Consider the following 11,988-nt stretch of genomic DNA (forward strand, 5'->3'; position numbering starts at 1 on the left):
TTTTTTAATCGTTTTCTTAGGTAACATTATTATGCACGGAGTGTACCTTAAAATGGAAGTATACTTTAGAAATCTAATTATAACCATTTGGAACAAAATATTTATACAAAGTTACATCCTGAAACGCACCTTTTCTGAATTACTACTATTTGGCACACAAAAATTGTTCAAATACACAATCTTATTCTTAAATTGGAAGAATTAATAACGCGAATCGTTAAAGAGCACCCTCGTTCCAAATACATCCCGAATTATGTATTTCCGAATAAAATTGGAAATGACTTAGCTTAAGAGATACATATATAAGAAAGGATATATATGAAGATTATTTCTATTTAAAAATCTTGCGCCACTGCGAAATTTGATTAAAGATCAAACGATCCACCTTCTTCCTAAGATAGACAAGCTGAATCGATCAATACGAGTACATCGTGATATTATTTCGTAAAATAAGTACATATAAATAGGTGAGCAAAACTGATTGTCATTCTTCGACGTAATTGAGTATTACGCTCGCTTATGCCGATTTTGTTACTTATATTATTTCACTTCGGCTACATGCAACGAATTCTGACGATGATATAAAATTTTCAGCCGACAAAATGCGACTAAAGCTTTGCGCAAAATCTGCAATAAACTCGAGCAAAATTGCAACAAGTTGGAAAGCTTGTTCACATCGTCATTTTACTGCGTTCGGCTACCTAGACAATAGATATAGAAGAAATGGAACGATATTTTTTAACAGTAAAAACGATAATGAGTATCACATATGTATATTATATATATATATATATGTATAAGCGTAGGAAAGATATGTAAAGTAATAAATTAGTAAATAGATGAATCTCTCTTGCTCGCGAAATCACGTATTTCTCGCGGAATACTGATTATTACGGAAATAATCATTGAAAGATTATTCTCAGATTATTCCTTGACATGCGTAGAAGATTATACGAGAAACTTGCGATTATCCGCCGCATTGAATTTTTATCATTACGTTATTAGCCTACACTTACTTATATAATCAAAATTAGATAAATCTAGTTGAGCAGTAATTTTAGTGGCCAGAGAGCATCCCACATTGTCGTGTTTAGGCATTTACGACTTCTCGAATCGATTCAATTCGCGAATTAGTTCGAGCCACCTGCGAAAGCGATCAAGAAAGAATTCAGGATGCTTCTTAGCTGATTGTAATCGATTTGGTCCGCGCCGCCGCTGCTGCTGGAGCATGGATCGTTTTTCGTATTCTCTTTCGGCAGAGATGCGTTCGCATTTGCGCACACTTAATCCAGAGTCAGCTTCTTGAGGTAGCAGTAAATCTCCTGGAAACTGGGTCGATCCTCCGCAAGTTTGCACCAACATCGCAGCATCAGCCGGTACAGATCATCCGCGCAAAACATCGGCTGCTCGAGAATTCGCGGACATTTCTTCTTACTGCCGTTGTCCAACGAGTACCATAGACCGCAGTTCTCTAATACCTGTTCTGAGGTCATGTTGGCGTACGGTACATCTTCACAGCGCGTTAACACTTCCCAAACCGTCACGCCATATGACCAAACGTCGGATTGACAGCTTCGTTTTCCCTAAACATAGACGAGAAGTATTATTCTCAATTTGATTTAAATATTATCTACAAAATTTTCGGATAAAATAATCAAATGTTTCAATTTTTTTAACATTCTTTTTTTCTCAAAACAATCCTTTATATTATTTTATTTCCACTAAGGTAAATGCTTTTTATATATTTTCACAATTCTATTTTTAATTCTACATTTATGTTACATTGTATTATCTATCTTTACTTTTACTAAGACGTTAATTATTTGTTCGAAATATAACAGATTTATTATCACCGATTTCATCTATTATTGACTACTGATAATAAGTTATTTAAAAAGAACTGATTGTAATGGCGATATCAACGATAAATCACACTTACTGTTTACACACTACGACATTTTTCAAACATAAGGAATTTTTGGATCTAATTATCGCTACTTGTCTACTGTTTGGAGAATCAGTGCCATCGTTTTTTACATCGAATTGAAGTCAGTATTTTTCCTTTTTTATTGTTTTTAGTTTATAATTTATTATTCTGATTATTATGTTTATAGAGTTATTAGTATTATATGTTTAACATTGAGAATGATCGGAGTCGAAACGTCGTTTGTTGTAGCATTACTTTTATATTACCTTTTGTTAGTGTATATTAAATACATTAAATCTATTATTTTTGGCTCATAGCCCTTCTCAACATATTTCATTTAATTTGATACTATTTTATTTGAAAAATGAAGTATATACGAATGACTGAGAAGACTAGATTAAACAAGATCCTTTTCTTTTTTTAAATCTATTTAATTAAAAGAGAAACAACTACCAATAAGACCGCTTCCCATGCCATCCAACGTAATGGTATCTTCGCGTAGCACTCGTCAACGTAATATTCGCTGTCATATTTACTGCAGTACATGGCCTGATCGGATACTTTAATCAGCAAATCTTTACAAACGATGCAATTCCTACAAAATGTATTGACACACATGTAAAACACACGTACGTAATATTATCACAAAATATATAAAGAATGTATTGTTACCTGGCTGCTAGATCGCAATGCGATACGTTCAAACTTTCGAGGTATTTCATACCTGAAGCGATTTGCGTCACCAAATTCAACGAGCACTCGTAACTGGAATTCATTATTTTGTGAATACCTTTGGAGAAAATAGACGAAATCTCTGATCGAATCGTTATACAATTTTACCTTATCGGTGCATCGCGATCGTGATTTTTTAGAAAACTTGATAGATCCCCGAGTTCTCCGTATTCGAAAATGGCACTAAAAGGTTCTTCCTCAACGATCGCGATTATCCTGGCGATATTGACATCTCGTATTTCAGCCAAGATGTGCATGTCGTTCATAAAGTCTTCCCTAAAATGATACATATTCGTAACAATTCAAGAGCTTTGCAGAAACTCATTAAATAAAACGTGATATGCTTTTACCTTAAAGCGTCAACCACGCCGCGCCATAAGGATCGAACTATAACTACTTGACGGTTTTGAAGGATGCCTAGATCCGGATTTTGTATGCCTTTTGCTTCGCATAAATGAACCTAAATAAGATGCACATCTTTATATTAAAAATTCTAACAAAAATTAAACAGCAAATATATCTAAAAAAACATCTGAGAAAGATGCTTTTATAGCAATTTATGTTCAGAAAAATAATCAGAAATAGGTGAACTTAAATGCGATTCATTCTTCGTGTAAAAAATTAAAATTTTGCAAAAATATTAAAAGACGTTTAAAACATATCTAAAGAAAAGGATGCCTTTATAGCGATTCATATCTAGGACAACAATCGGAAATACAAGACTCACCAAACCGAAGTTTCCTTCACCGAGCTTATCGAGGATTCTTAATCTATGCCGAGAGATACGCGGTACGTCAAAAGTCCCGCGTTTGTATGACACGATCGAATCCCGAATGAGTAGTGGCGTGAATAGACTCACAACGGGATGCTGATCGCGTCTCTTGATCTACAACATACCGTAATACTGTATCGATTAACCGCATTGCATTAACGATCGCAAAATCGTTTAAATTATCATTATTTATATATGTTGCAAATCTTCTTACCGTCAAAATGTCTGTAGCCGCATAATAACTCTCATATACTCTCTGATTAATTTTTCCCGTTTGCGAGTGACCCACTTTTTTCGATATCGTTGGCACTATACATTCCACTTCATCGGAGAAATCATCACTAGATTTAGTATCTAAAAAAAATATATATGCAGAGTCATGTTAATAATGCTAAAATATAATTTGAGCATGTATAAAAGACGTTTAATTGAACACAAGCATTATTTAATAAATGTAATAATATGATGCTTGTTACTGCAAGTTCATAAATAATTTCGTTTATTTTACTAATTAATGTCCATGTTATTAAATATGAAATTAATCACGACTAAATTAAAATCAATTGGTAAAGGAAAATTGGGGCAACATAAATTATTATTGAATGCAGATAGAATGGAAAGAAGCAAATTAAATAAATTATTGTATTCTATTAATCATCGGATAATCGTTATATTCTGATTTTATATATATATATACACATATATATATATATACAGAGATATTGCGTTTGGATTTCTAATATCAAATAAAATAAAATTTCTCAATCGCTTCTGTAATTGGAGACGATCGATATTAGAGCTAATCATTAATGTCAATAACGGTCATTGATATATAATTCTATACATACCAAAATGTTCTGTTTTATAATTGGATCTCGTTTCACATTTGACATATGGTTGCGGGGATATTTTATTAATCTTCTCATAAATACTATGCTGCTCGCTCGAATCGCCATCGCCAAATTTGTAATCATTGTTTGATGCAATTTTGCTTTTCAACGATAGTCGAGATTGCGACAAATTGTTTACCACGATCGGTGTGGGTAATTTGATATCCTTCGTATTGATCGTGATACCAGGCGCCGGTGAGCCGCATAATAACGCGGTATGCTTTTGTAACAGGGCCACTTTGTTACGACCTCTCTGCTTTATCAGGAAGATCGTACAACCCGAAAAAAAGACAATTATAGTCAACGCAGCACTGATTAGCCCAATATATGTTGGTGAATTGTTCACAGGAAAGGCATCTGGCGTTAAATTCGACTCGTTTAACACTAACGTTGTTTCATTCGAGTCAGTTTTCGGTTTTCCCATCGTTGTACTTCCATGTTGAATATTAATCTTCCTCCCATCATCAGATTCTCCTCTGATCTTGTTGTTAGTTTCAATTTCTAGGTCGCCAATCTCCCCTTTAATCTTTTTATCCTCGATCTGTTTTATTCTCGCGATCTGATCCTGATTAGTCATTTGGGATATATTCTCGTTATTATTCGTATATATCCATGATAAATGTGCCAATGCTCCGTCAGTGTTGTTTTTTACATCTGGAACTAAATTACAAAATAATACATCTTGAATATAGTTTGAATACATATAGTAATAAAATCAGCAATGAAATCAAATTATACCTGTTTCAAACGAAATCTCGCTTAGCAACAACCATTTTGATTGAGGTTTAATATCCATCTTGACAAATTTGCCAAGTCTTGATTGTAATGGAATAGATATCAAGGCGCTGCTTTTACTTTTGCCATTCTTTTCATTACTAGGAATAATGTTCATCTTAGGCTCGTTAAACATTTGAAACGTTTCCGGTATTTCGTGATATTCCTTACCATCCAATGAAAACCAAAAGTTTACCATCGAGAACATCTAAAAATTGCTGAATTTAGAATAAGTTTGTTACTATATTACGAAAACTTATTTCGAATAATCACGCACCTCAACATTTAAATCGGGCAGATTGGCCACATGAATCGTACAATTTCTAAATTTCCGAGAAAATTGAAATTCAAAGAATAATTCTATATTATCTTGATCGTGCCATCCGACCCAATTGGTTATTCTATTGGATTCCAAGATTTCTATTTCGCTACCGACTATGCCGTCGGTTAATTGTCCTAGTCCGTTCAACATTAAATTCTCAATTTCCGTGCCATCGTATGACGTATCCTCAACATTACACCCATTAGGTCCATCTGTACCAGCTTTAGGCGCGGTATAACTAGCAATGCCTTCTGCATAAACAATGAAGGGTACTTTATTTATTTCGGTTCATTGTTTTTAAATCCGTATTTCTCTACATATATAATTTCTAATCTTTTTAAATTTTATAATGCTACCAATTATATTGTTTTCATAAAAACTGGATGCATTTAAAACTGTACTGAGAATGATCAAAACTATAGCATTCACAAGGAATCCATATATGGCGCATTTCACATGTCAGGGTCCTGAAAGTAAACTGCTTGAGATTTTTAAAATGATTATGAAACATGTTAGTGCATATATTGTATAAGGTTGAAGGTAAAAAAAAGTATTTGACATTACACTTTGCATAATGTCAAACAAAGACAAATTTCTTAAAACGACTACCTCCAATATCTTAGATGCAAGACATAATACTTATATTTTCTATATAATCTTATACAATACGTGCACTAATATGTTTTCATGATCATTTTAAAAATCCCACGTAGTTCATTTTGAGATGGACCTTGACAAGTGGAATGTGCCATACAAGGTGAACGTAGGATTGAAAGTAAATCGTTATATTTTTATTATTAAACTTCATATATATAAAAAGAGAGAGAGAGAGCGAGATAAATGTAAATATAATAAACGTAAACTTAAATAGCATATGTATAACACTCACGATTCCAGACACAGCCGTAAATCTCGACACGCATGCACACAGTGCGAGGATGCTGACTGTAAGGAACAAATCTCACTCGACTCGCTACGAATGGTAAATCTAACTTCTGTTTTTCAACTAGATATGTATTGCTATTGCCACGTAGAACCTGAAATATAAGTATAATAGAATGTGAGTATAATTAAATTTTCTGCCTTCGATGAATTTTAGAAAAATTCTTTTTTTATGGAACATTTTTTATGACGACAAATCACTGATGAAACCATTAGAGGAAGGCAGAGGGCCATGATTCCTCTCCCCCCCCCTCCATAGAGTCTTCTTTTTTAAAAATATTTATAGCAAAATGTTTTTTTAATATTTCTAAAATTAATCACAATTTTGATATTCCAAAATATTTTTTAAGGAACTCGTAGATATAAAAAAAACATAGATTTCATTATATATTATTCTTTTTTATATTAATATAATTTAAAATAAAACATTTTACGAATTATATTTAAATAATACTTTTTCAATGTAATTCAAATAATAATTTAATATTCTCTTTTAAATATTTGACTTTAAAAAAAATTTCGCTTGTGCGCTAATGGCCTTCGCCATGACTTTTTGGATCTGCCATACAAAAAATTTATCTCAAAAAGTTATTACTTTTTATAACAAATTAATCTAAAAGTTATTGATTCTTAAGTTAAGAAAACTAAATTTAGATTAATATATCTTTCCAAAAAATCTCAAGAGCGATATTTTACGAAATCTTTAATTATAAATTATATATTTCAATCTTTATAAATTAAATCTTAATTGAATAGTTTTAAATTAATCTTTATTAATAATCAAGCATACCTTGTTCCCTCTTAAATCTTTGTACTGATGCCACTTTTCGTGCCGCCAATATTCCAGAAAAAATGCCTCGGCATATTCTTGACCTTGACCATTACCGAATCTTCCTTGGGTTTCGGTCCATGTGATAAGATGGTCTCTCGTCAAATCGATTTCCAAATATTCCCGTATGGCGCTACTAATTTGAGCCTTTGGACACCAAGCACCACCGTTCTTTTCCTGCCGTATTCTACAAATATTCGTACATCATTGCAATGGCTGTACATAGTTATTATACATATTTTCATGTTAATTCCTGTACCTCGCATTTTGAGGACCGACGGATTTCATTTCGTAACTGGAGGACGCGCTGATTGCTTCATCCGGGATTTTTCCTTCTTCCATGCCGAGTGGAAGAATACATTTTTCTAAAATTATGATTATCATTACATTTTGAATATTTCAGAGTTGAAGTACAAGTACATAATTTAAATATATTCTTTACATATTTATAAATATTTGACAAGAAACTAAATATTAACTTGGCTTTTGATTACTTCTGTAAACATTACATAAATAAAATAAATACAATTTATGTAAATAAATATATGAATAAGTAACTACAAAAAATACATTTATTTATATTTTTACTTAGGATTGCTTCTTTATCATCATTATTAATAACATAATTATTGAAATTACCTCATTTATTATCTCATTTATATGTACCGTTAGTCAATCTTTGATGATTAAATAATGAATACAAATTATAATTTTTCCAAAAATCTAAAAATTGAAGAGAGAGAGACAGCAAATTTTGTATCAAAGGACCTCACATGATTCCTATGAATCCAGCCTATGAAAATATCTATATATTGTAAAATAAATGTCACCCATTCGTACGAAAAGATTGATAACGAAGCAATGAAACACACTAAGCCAACTTACCGAGAGTGTTCCCAATTACGAATCCCTTCGCGCACCAGCTGAACACTATTAGGACTTTTATCAAAAGGCGTACGGTCTCCATGATATGTTGCGATAACGCGGCGCGTACCGATACTCCGAGCACATTTATAAATCATAATACAGCTCGAGGAACTCTTTCATCCCCGTTTTTTTTGCAGGGAGAACGCCGCGCGGTGCGCTGTCTATATCCAGAAGAACAAATACAATTTTACGAAACGGCGACGGCCGCGAGATACGATGCAGCTTTTCGCTCTCGCACAGGGTGGGGATGTTGATACTCGGCGTAGCTTAGCCCGGCTGTTGTCTCTGCGCAACAAGTATGGAACGATCAATATGCGTTATTTCGCGGGTGGGTAAAATTCTCGCGCGTACTTCATAATTTATTTCTTTTCTTTTTTTTTTCTCCACCCCTTCTTTATCTTTTGCCGAACGCGGCTGATTTTCCATTCCAGGAAAGATCGTTAGAGATTCCCGCGTTCAGCAGAAAAGAGATTCTCTCTTTGATCTTTAACATTCTACACAATTGTCCTTACCATTCGGGAGAAGCCGCCGACGCTCCGAGGCCAGTCTCATAATTTTAAATGGAACACGTGCGTCGCGTTAATAATAAGCTCGTCGAGTTTGGCGCTTTAACTGCTCCACTCGGCTCGCATTTTCGCGTCTCTATCGCGCGACGCAAAACGACTGTGTACAGTGTTCACGATGCATCCCGCACACCTCCGCAACATTTTTGCGAGCGAGGGATGACTGATAGTCGCGGCATTACTCTCCACGGACACTGCGATATCGCGGGAGGAAAGGACTTTTCGGGGATGATACGTGATAACGCCGAGGGGTGTGACGTTCCGACAGCCAATGGCGATAGCGGTGGTGTTTCACTGCGCAAAATCATAAAATTCCCGATAATCGAGATATTTTTTCACAATACGAGCATCGACAAAAGCTTTCCATGAACTCCAAATGCGTCAACCTTTTTTTAAAACAAAATGCACTATTAATTTAATATATTCAATTCGATATATTAATATATACGATTTCATATAGGGTAATTATCTCTATTATTGTGTCTTTATATTTAAATAAGCAATAAAGAAAATCAACATAAATAAGAAAAGATATTTTTCTTTTAAGTTAAATCATTATACCAAAAAGATAATATTTTATTTTTTAACTATTATAGTAAACATTTTTCAAAAATTATAAGGATTTATGTAAGTTCAGTAATATTGTAAAATTTTAAGCTTATCCCTGTTAGTGTACTCTGTATTGAAGCTGAGAGCGTTGTGTTATGAGTGTTTGTAAGTACAATTGAAATAATGGATTTATGCAATATTAACTTAAATTATTAGCAATATTAATACCATTTAATATGTCATTCAAACATTATTAAGATCGGTCTAAGATGCAAAAAAGCATCAAATTGTTAAATTACTAGTCAATTTAACTCATAATATTATTACGATAGTTTAGTACAGTTTGCGTTTCAAAACCAAAAAATAATTTCGATGCACAGTTTAAAGGACTACATACGTAGTATATACATAATTATACAAGCACTTATATATAAGATCCAGCTAGACCGTTAAAGGCATTTATTTCTTAATTTATTGGTTAATTCATAAATGAACAAATAATGAGTAAATTAGCTTAAAGACACACTAATAAGAACAGGTACCCTACATATACATGAGTATTAAATATATATTTTAATGATAGTATCTTATCGTTTATACATAAATCATAAATTTACTGTATATATATATGCATATATATATTTATTTATACAAAGTATATTCTAATGATTAAGGAACAGGAAATTTATCATTATATAATGAAAGAGGTATTCTAAAGAATGTAAGAGTACTCAAATATTTTTTTATTAATAAACTTTATACCTCCACATTTTTTTTATTCTATATTCTACATATTTATATTATATTTTCTCATTTCTATGCAATAATGCCGTTTTCTGTACAATTGGTAAAATCTGTTTACGTGTTACCTTCACATTTTCTTGTTTGTACAAACAGAGGCTACATTTCTCTTCTCGAATTGCTTTAATTAATTTGAGATTTAGAGATGGCTGAGTAGATTCAACCAACGCTTGAATTATCTGTAAATAAAGTAAAAATATGTATCTATATATTACTGAAACAATTTGATACAGTTATGTGAAATGATACCCACGTCGTTCGCCAATTGATTACATAATGTTGAAAAAATTGCAATATCTCTAGATACATGTTCCTTGCTCACATCCTGCCCAATAAGAACAACGACATCGCAATTTCTTTCATTAGCAAACTGTTCAATAACCTCTTTTGCATTTTCTCGCACAAGAAAATCCTAAAATTTCTTATAAATTATACTTTAAATTAATTTAAAAAATTAATTCACACTATCACAATAAAATAATTCTAAATAATGCACCTCTACTAAAAGGGAAAATCCAACCAGAGGTATTCCATTCGCTACTTTTAGATCTTTAATCATCAATTCTTCAAGAGTCAATTCACTGATATCTGTTTTCGCATGCATAATCTTTTTAAATATATCACTTCTGTCGGATGTCAGTCTACCTAGTTGCTCAAGAGCATTTAGTACATCAATATCAGTAGCAGTTACTCGACCAGCTTCATCCGACATATTATAAGTGTCGATCAATATTGGACCTGCAGAAAATATTGGATACTATATAATAAAAGTTTTGCGTTCATTAATAATCTATTATCAAAATAATATTTACTATTTACCTCGTAAGAGACTCGAAAGTTGTGTATCCAACATATCAGGATTCTTTTGTAAGACATTGCGTGCAACAAGAGTGGTACAACTTCCAACAATTTCAATGTTTAACAGCACATTGGGCCATAACCAGGCTGGATCCAGTGGCCGATGATCAATGATCATTACGACTGAAGGCTTCAACTCGACATCCTCGTTGGCAAGTGTATGATGATCAACTAAAATCAGCTCCAGCTTCTTGTTGGCATCATTCTGTATATTTTGCAAATCAATCTGATCTCTGTCAAGAGTATAATCAAATAGCACAACGTTCAGATTGCTTTCCAGAAGCTTAGGACTTACCTGAACGTTAGCAAGTTCGGTGGAATGTTATGAGAGTTCAGGGTATAAACTACTTCCGTCTTAATACGAAATTCTTTTTCTGGAATATTCATGACTGGTATTACAGCGACATCGGTAAGTCCACGTTTCTTGATATCACTATACTCCAACAATCCTTGGACCAGAGCACATACAGCGGAATCTAAGTCGCATGTTGGATTTCCCAGAACGACACGAATCGTTTGATAGACTGACAACCGAGACTGCGATAAAATACAAATAAATAAGATAGATCGAATGTAAAATAATAAGTATTCTAGAATTGTGTGTAAAAAGTTATTACCAACGCGGTTTTTGAGGCGTTAAGAAACACTTCCATAATTTTTTGTTTGTATCCTTTAGTTCTATTCTTCTTTTGGATGATAATTTATTCCTCGATTTCGTTTTTTTTTTTTTTTAAGTTATTGTCAGTGACTTTTATATGGTAGGGTAATTATCCAGAAGAACTGCCTTTAAACTGATTTCAATGAAATTAAGCTCGACGCGTTTTTGCTCAAAATGGCTGCGTTCAGCAAAAACAACACGTTTGTTTTGCAACTGTTGGAAGTTTCCTTCGCGCTGATTGGATCATACTTTTAGATCTAGAAGAATGGTCCTATCACAGCAGACAATCATAAAACGGTTGCAAAACTGTTGAGTCTGCTGAACGCAGCCAATGAAAGAATCTGGCAGAAAAGGTCCGGGATTGCTATCCGAGATATTGAGCGTTAAAGCTGACGACTATTGAAGTTATGCTGGATTCTTTACTCTTCTTCCGCCCGCACGCTG

General features: G+C 33.1%; 1 protein-coding gene across 1 annotated transcript; it reads right to left on the bottom strand.

The window, feature by feature from the left end:
• Positions 1-807: 807 nt before the first annotated feature.
• Positions 808-11,700, bottom strand: LOC108724524 (uncharacterized). Its single transcript, XM_018450947.1, has 19 exons — positions 11,504-11,700; positions 11,182-11,423; positions 10,848-11,119; positions 10,525-10,766; positions 10,282-10,440; positions 10,090-10,207; positions 7,448-7,553; positions 7,150-7,375; positions 6,307-6,454; positions 5,373-5,668; positions 5,060-5,303; positions 4,280-4,981; positions 3,646-3,785; positions 3,387-3,545; positions 3,010-3,119; positions 2,768-2,935; positions 2,600-2,692; positions 2,381-2,522; positions 808-1,583 (listed from the first exon to the last, which is right to left on the bottom strand). The coding sequence occupies exons 1-19, from the start codon at positions 11,537-11,539 to the stop codon at positions 1,284-1,286; spliced, it is 3,903 nt and encodes a 1,300-aa protein (XP_018306449.1). The 5' UTR covers positions 11,540-11,700; the 3' UTR covers positions 808-1,283.
• Positions 11,701-11,988: the final 288 nt, after the last annotated feature.

Source organism: Mycetomoellerius zeteki, unplaced genomic scaffold (genome assembly GCF_001594055.1).
Source record: "Mycetomoellerius zeteki isolate Tzet28-1 unplaced genomic scaffold, Tzet1.0 scaffold302, whole genome shotgun sequence".
Taxonomy (NCBI): Eukaryota; Metazoa; Arthropoda; class Insecta; order Hymenoptera; family Formicidae; genus Mycetomoellerius; species Mycetomoellerius zeteki.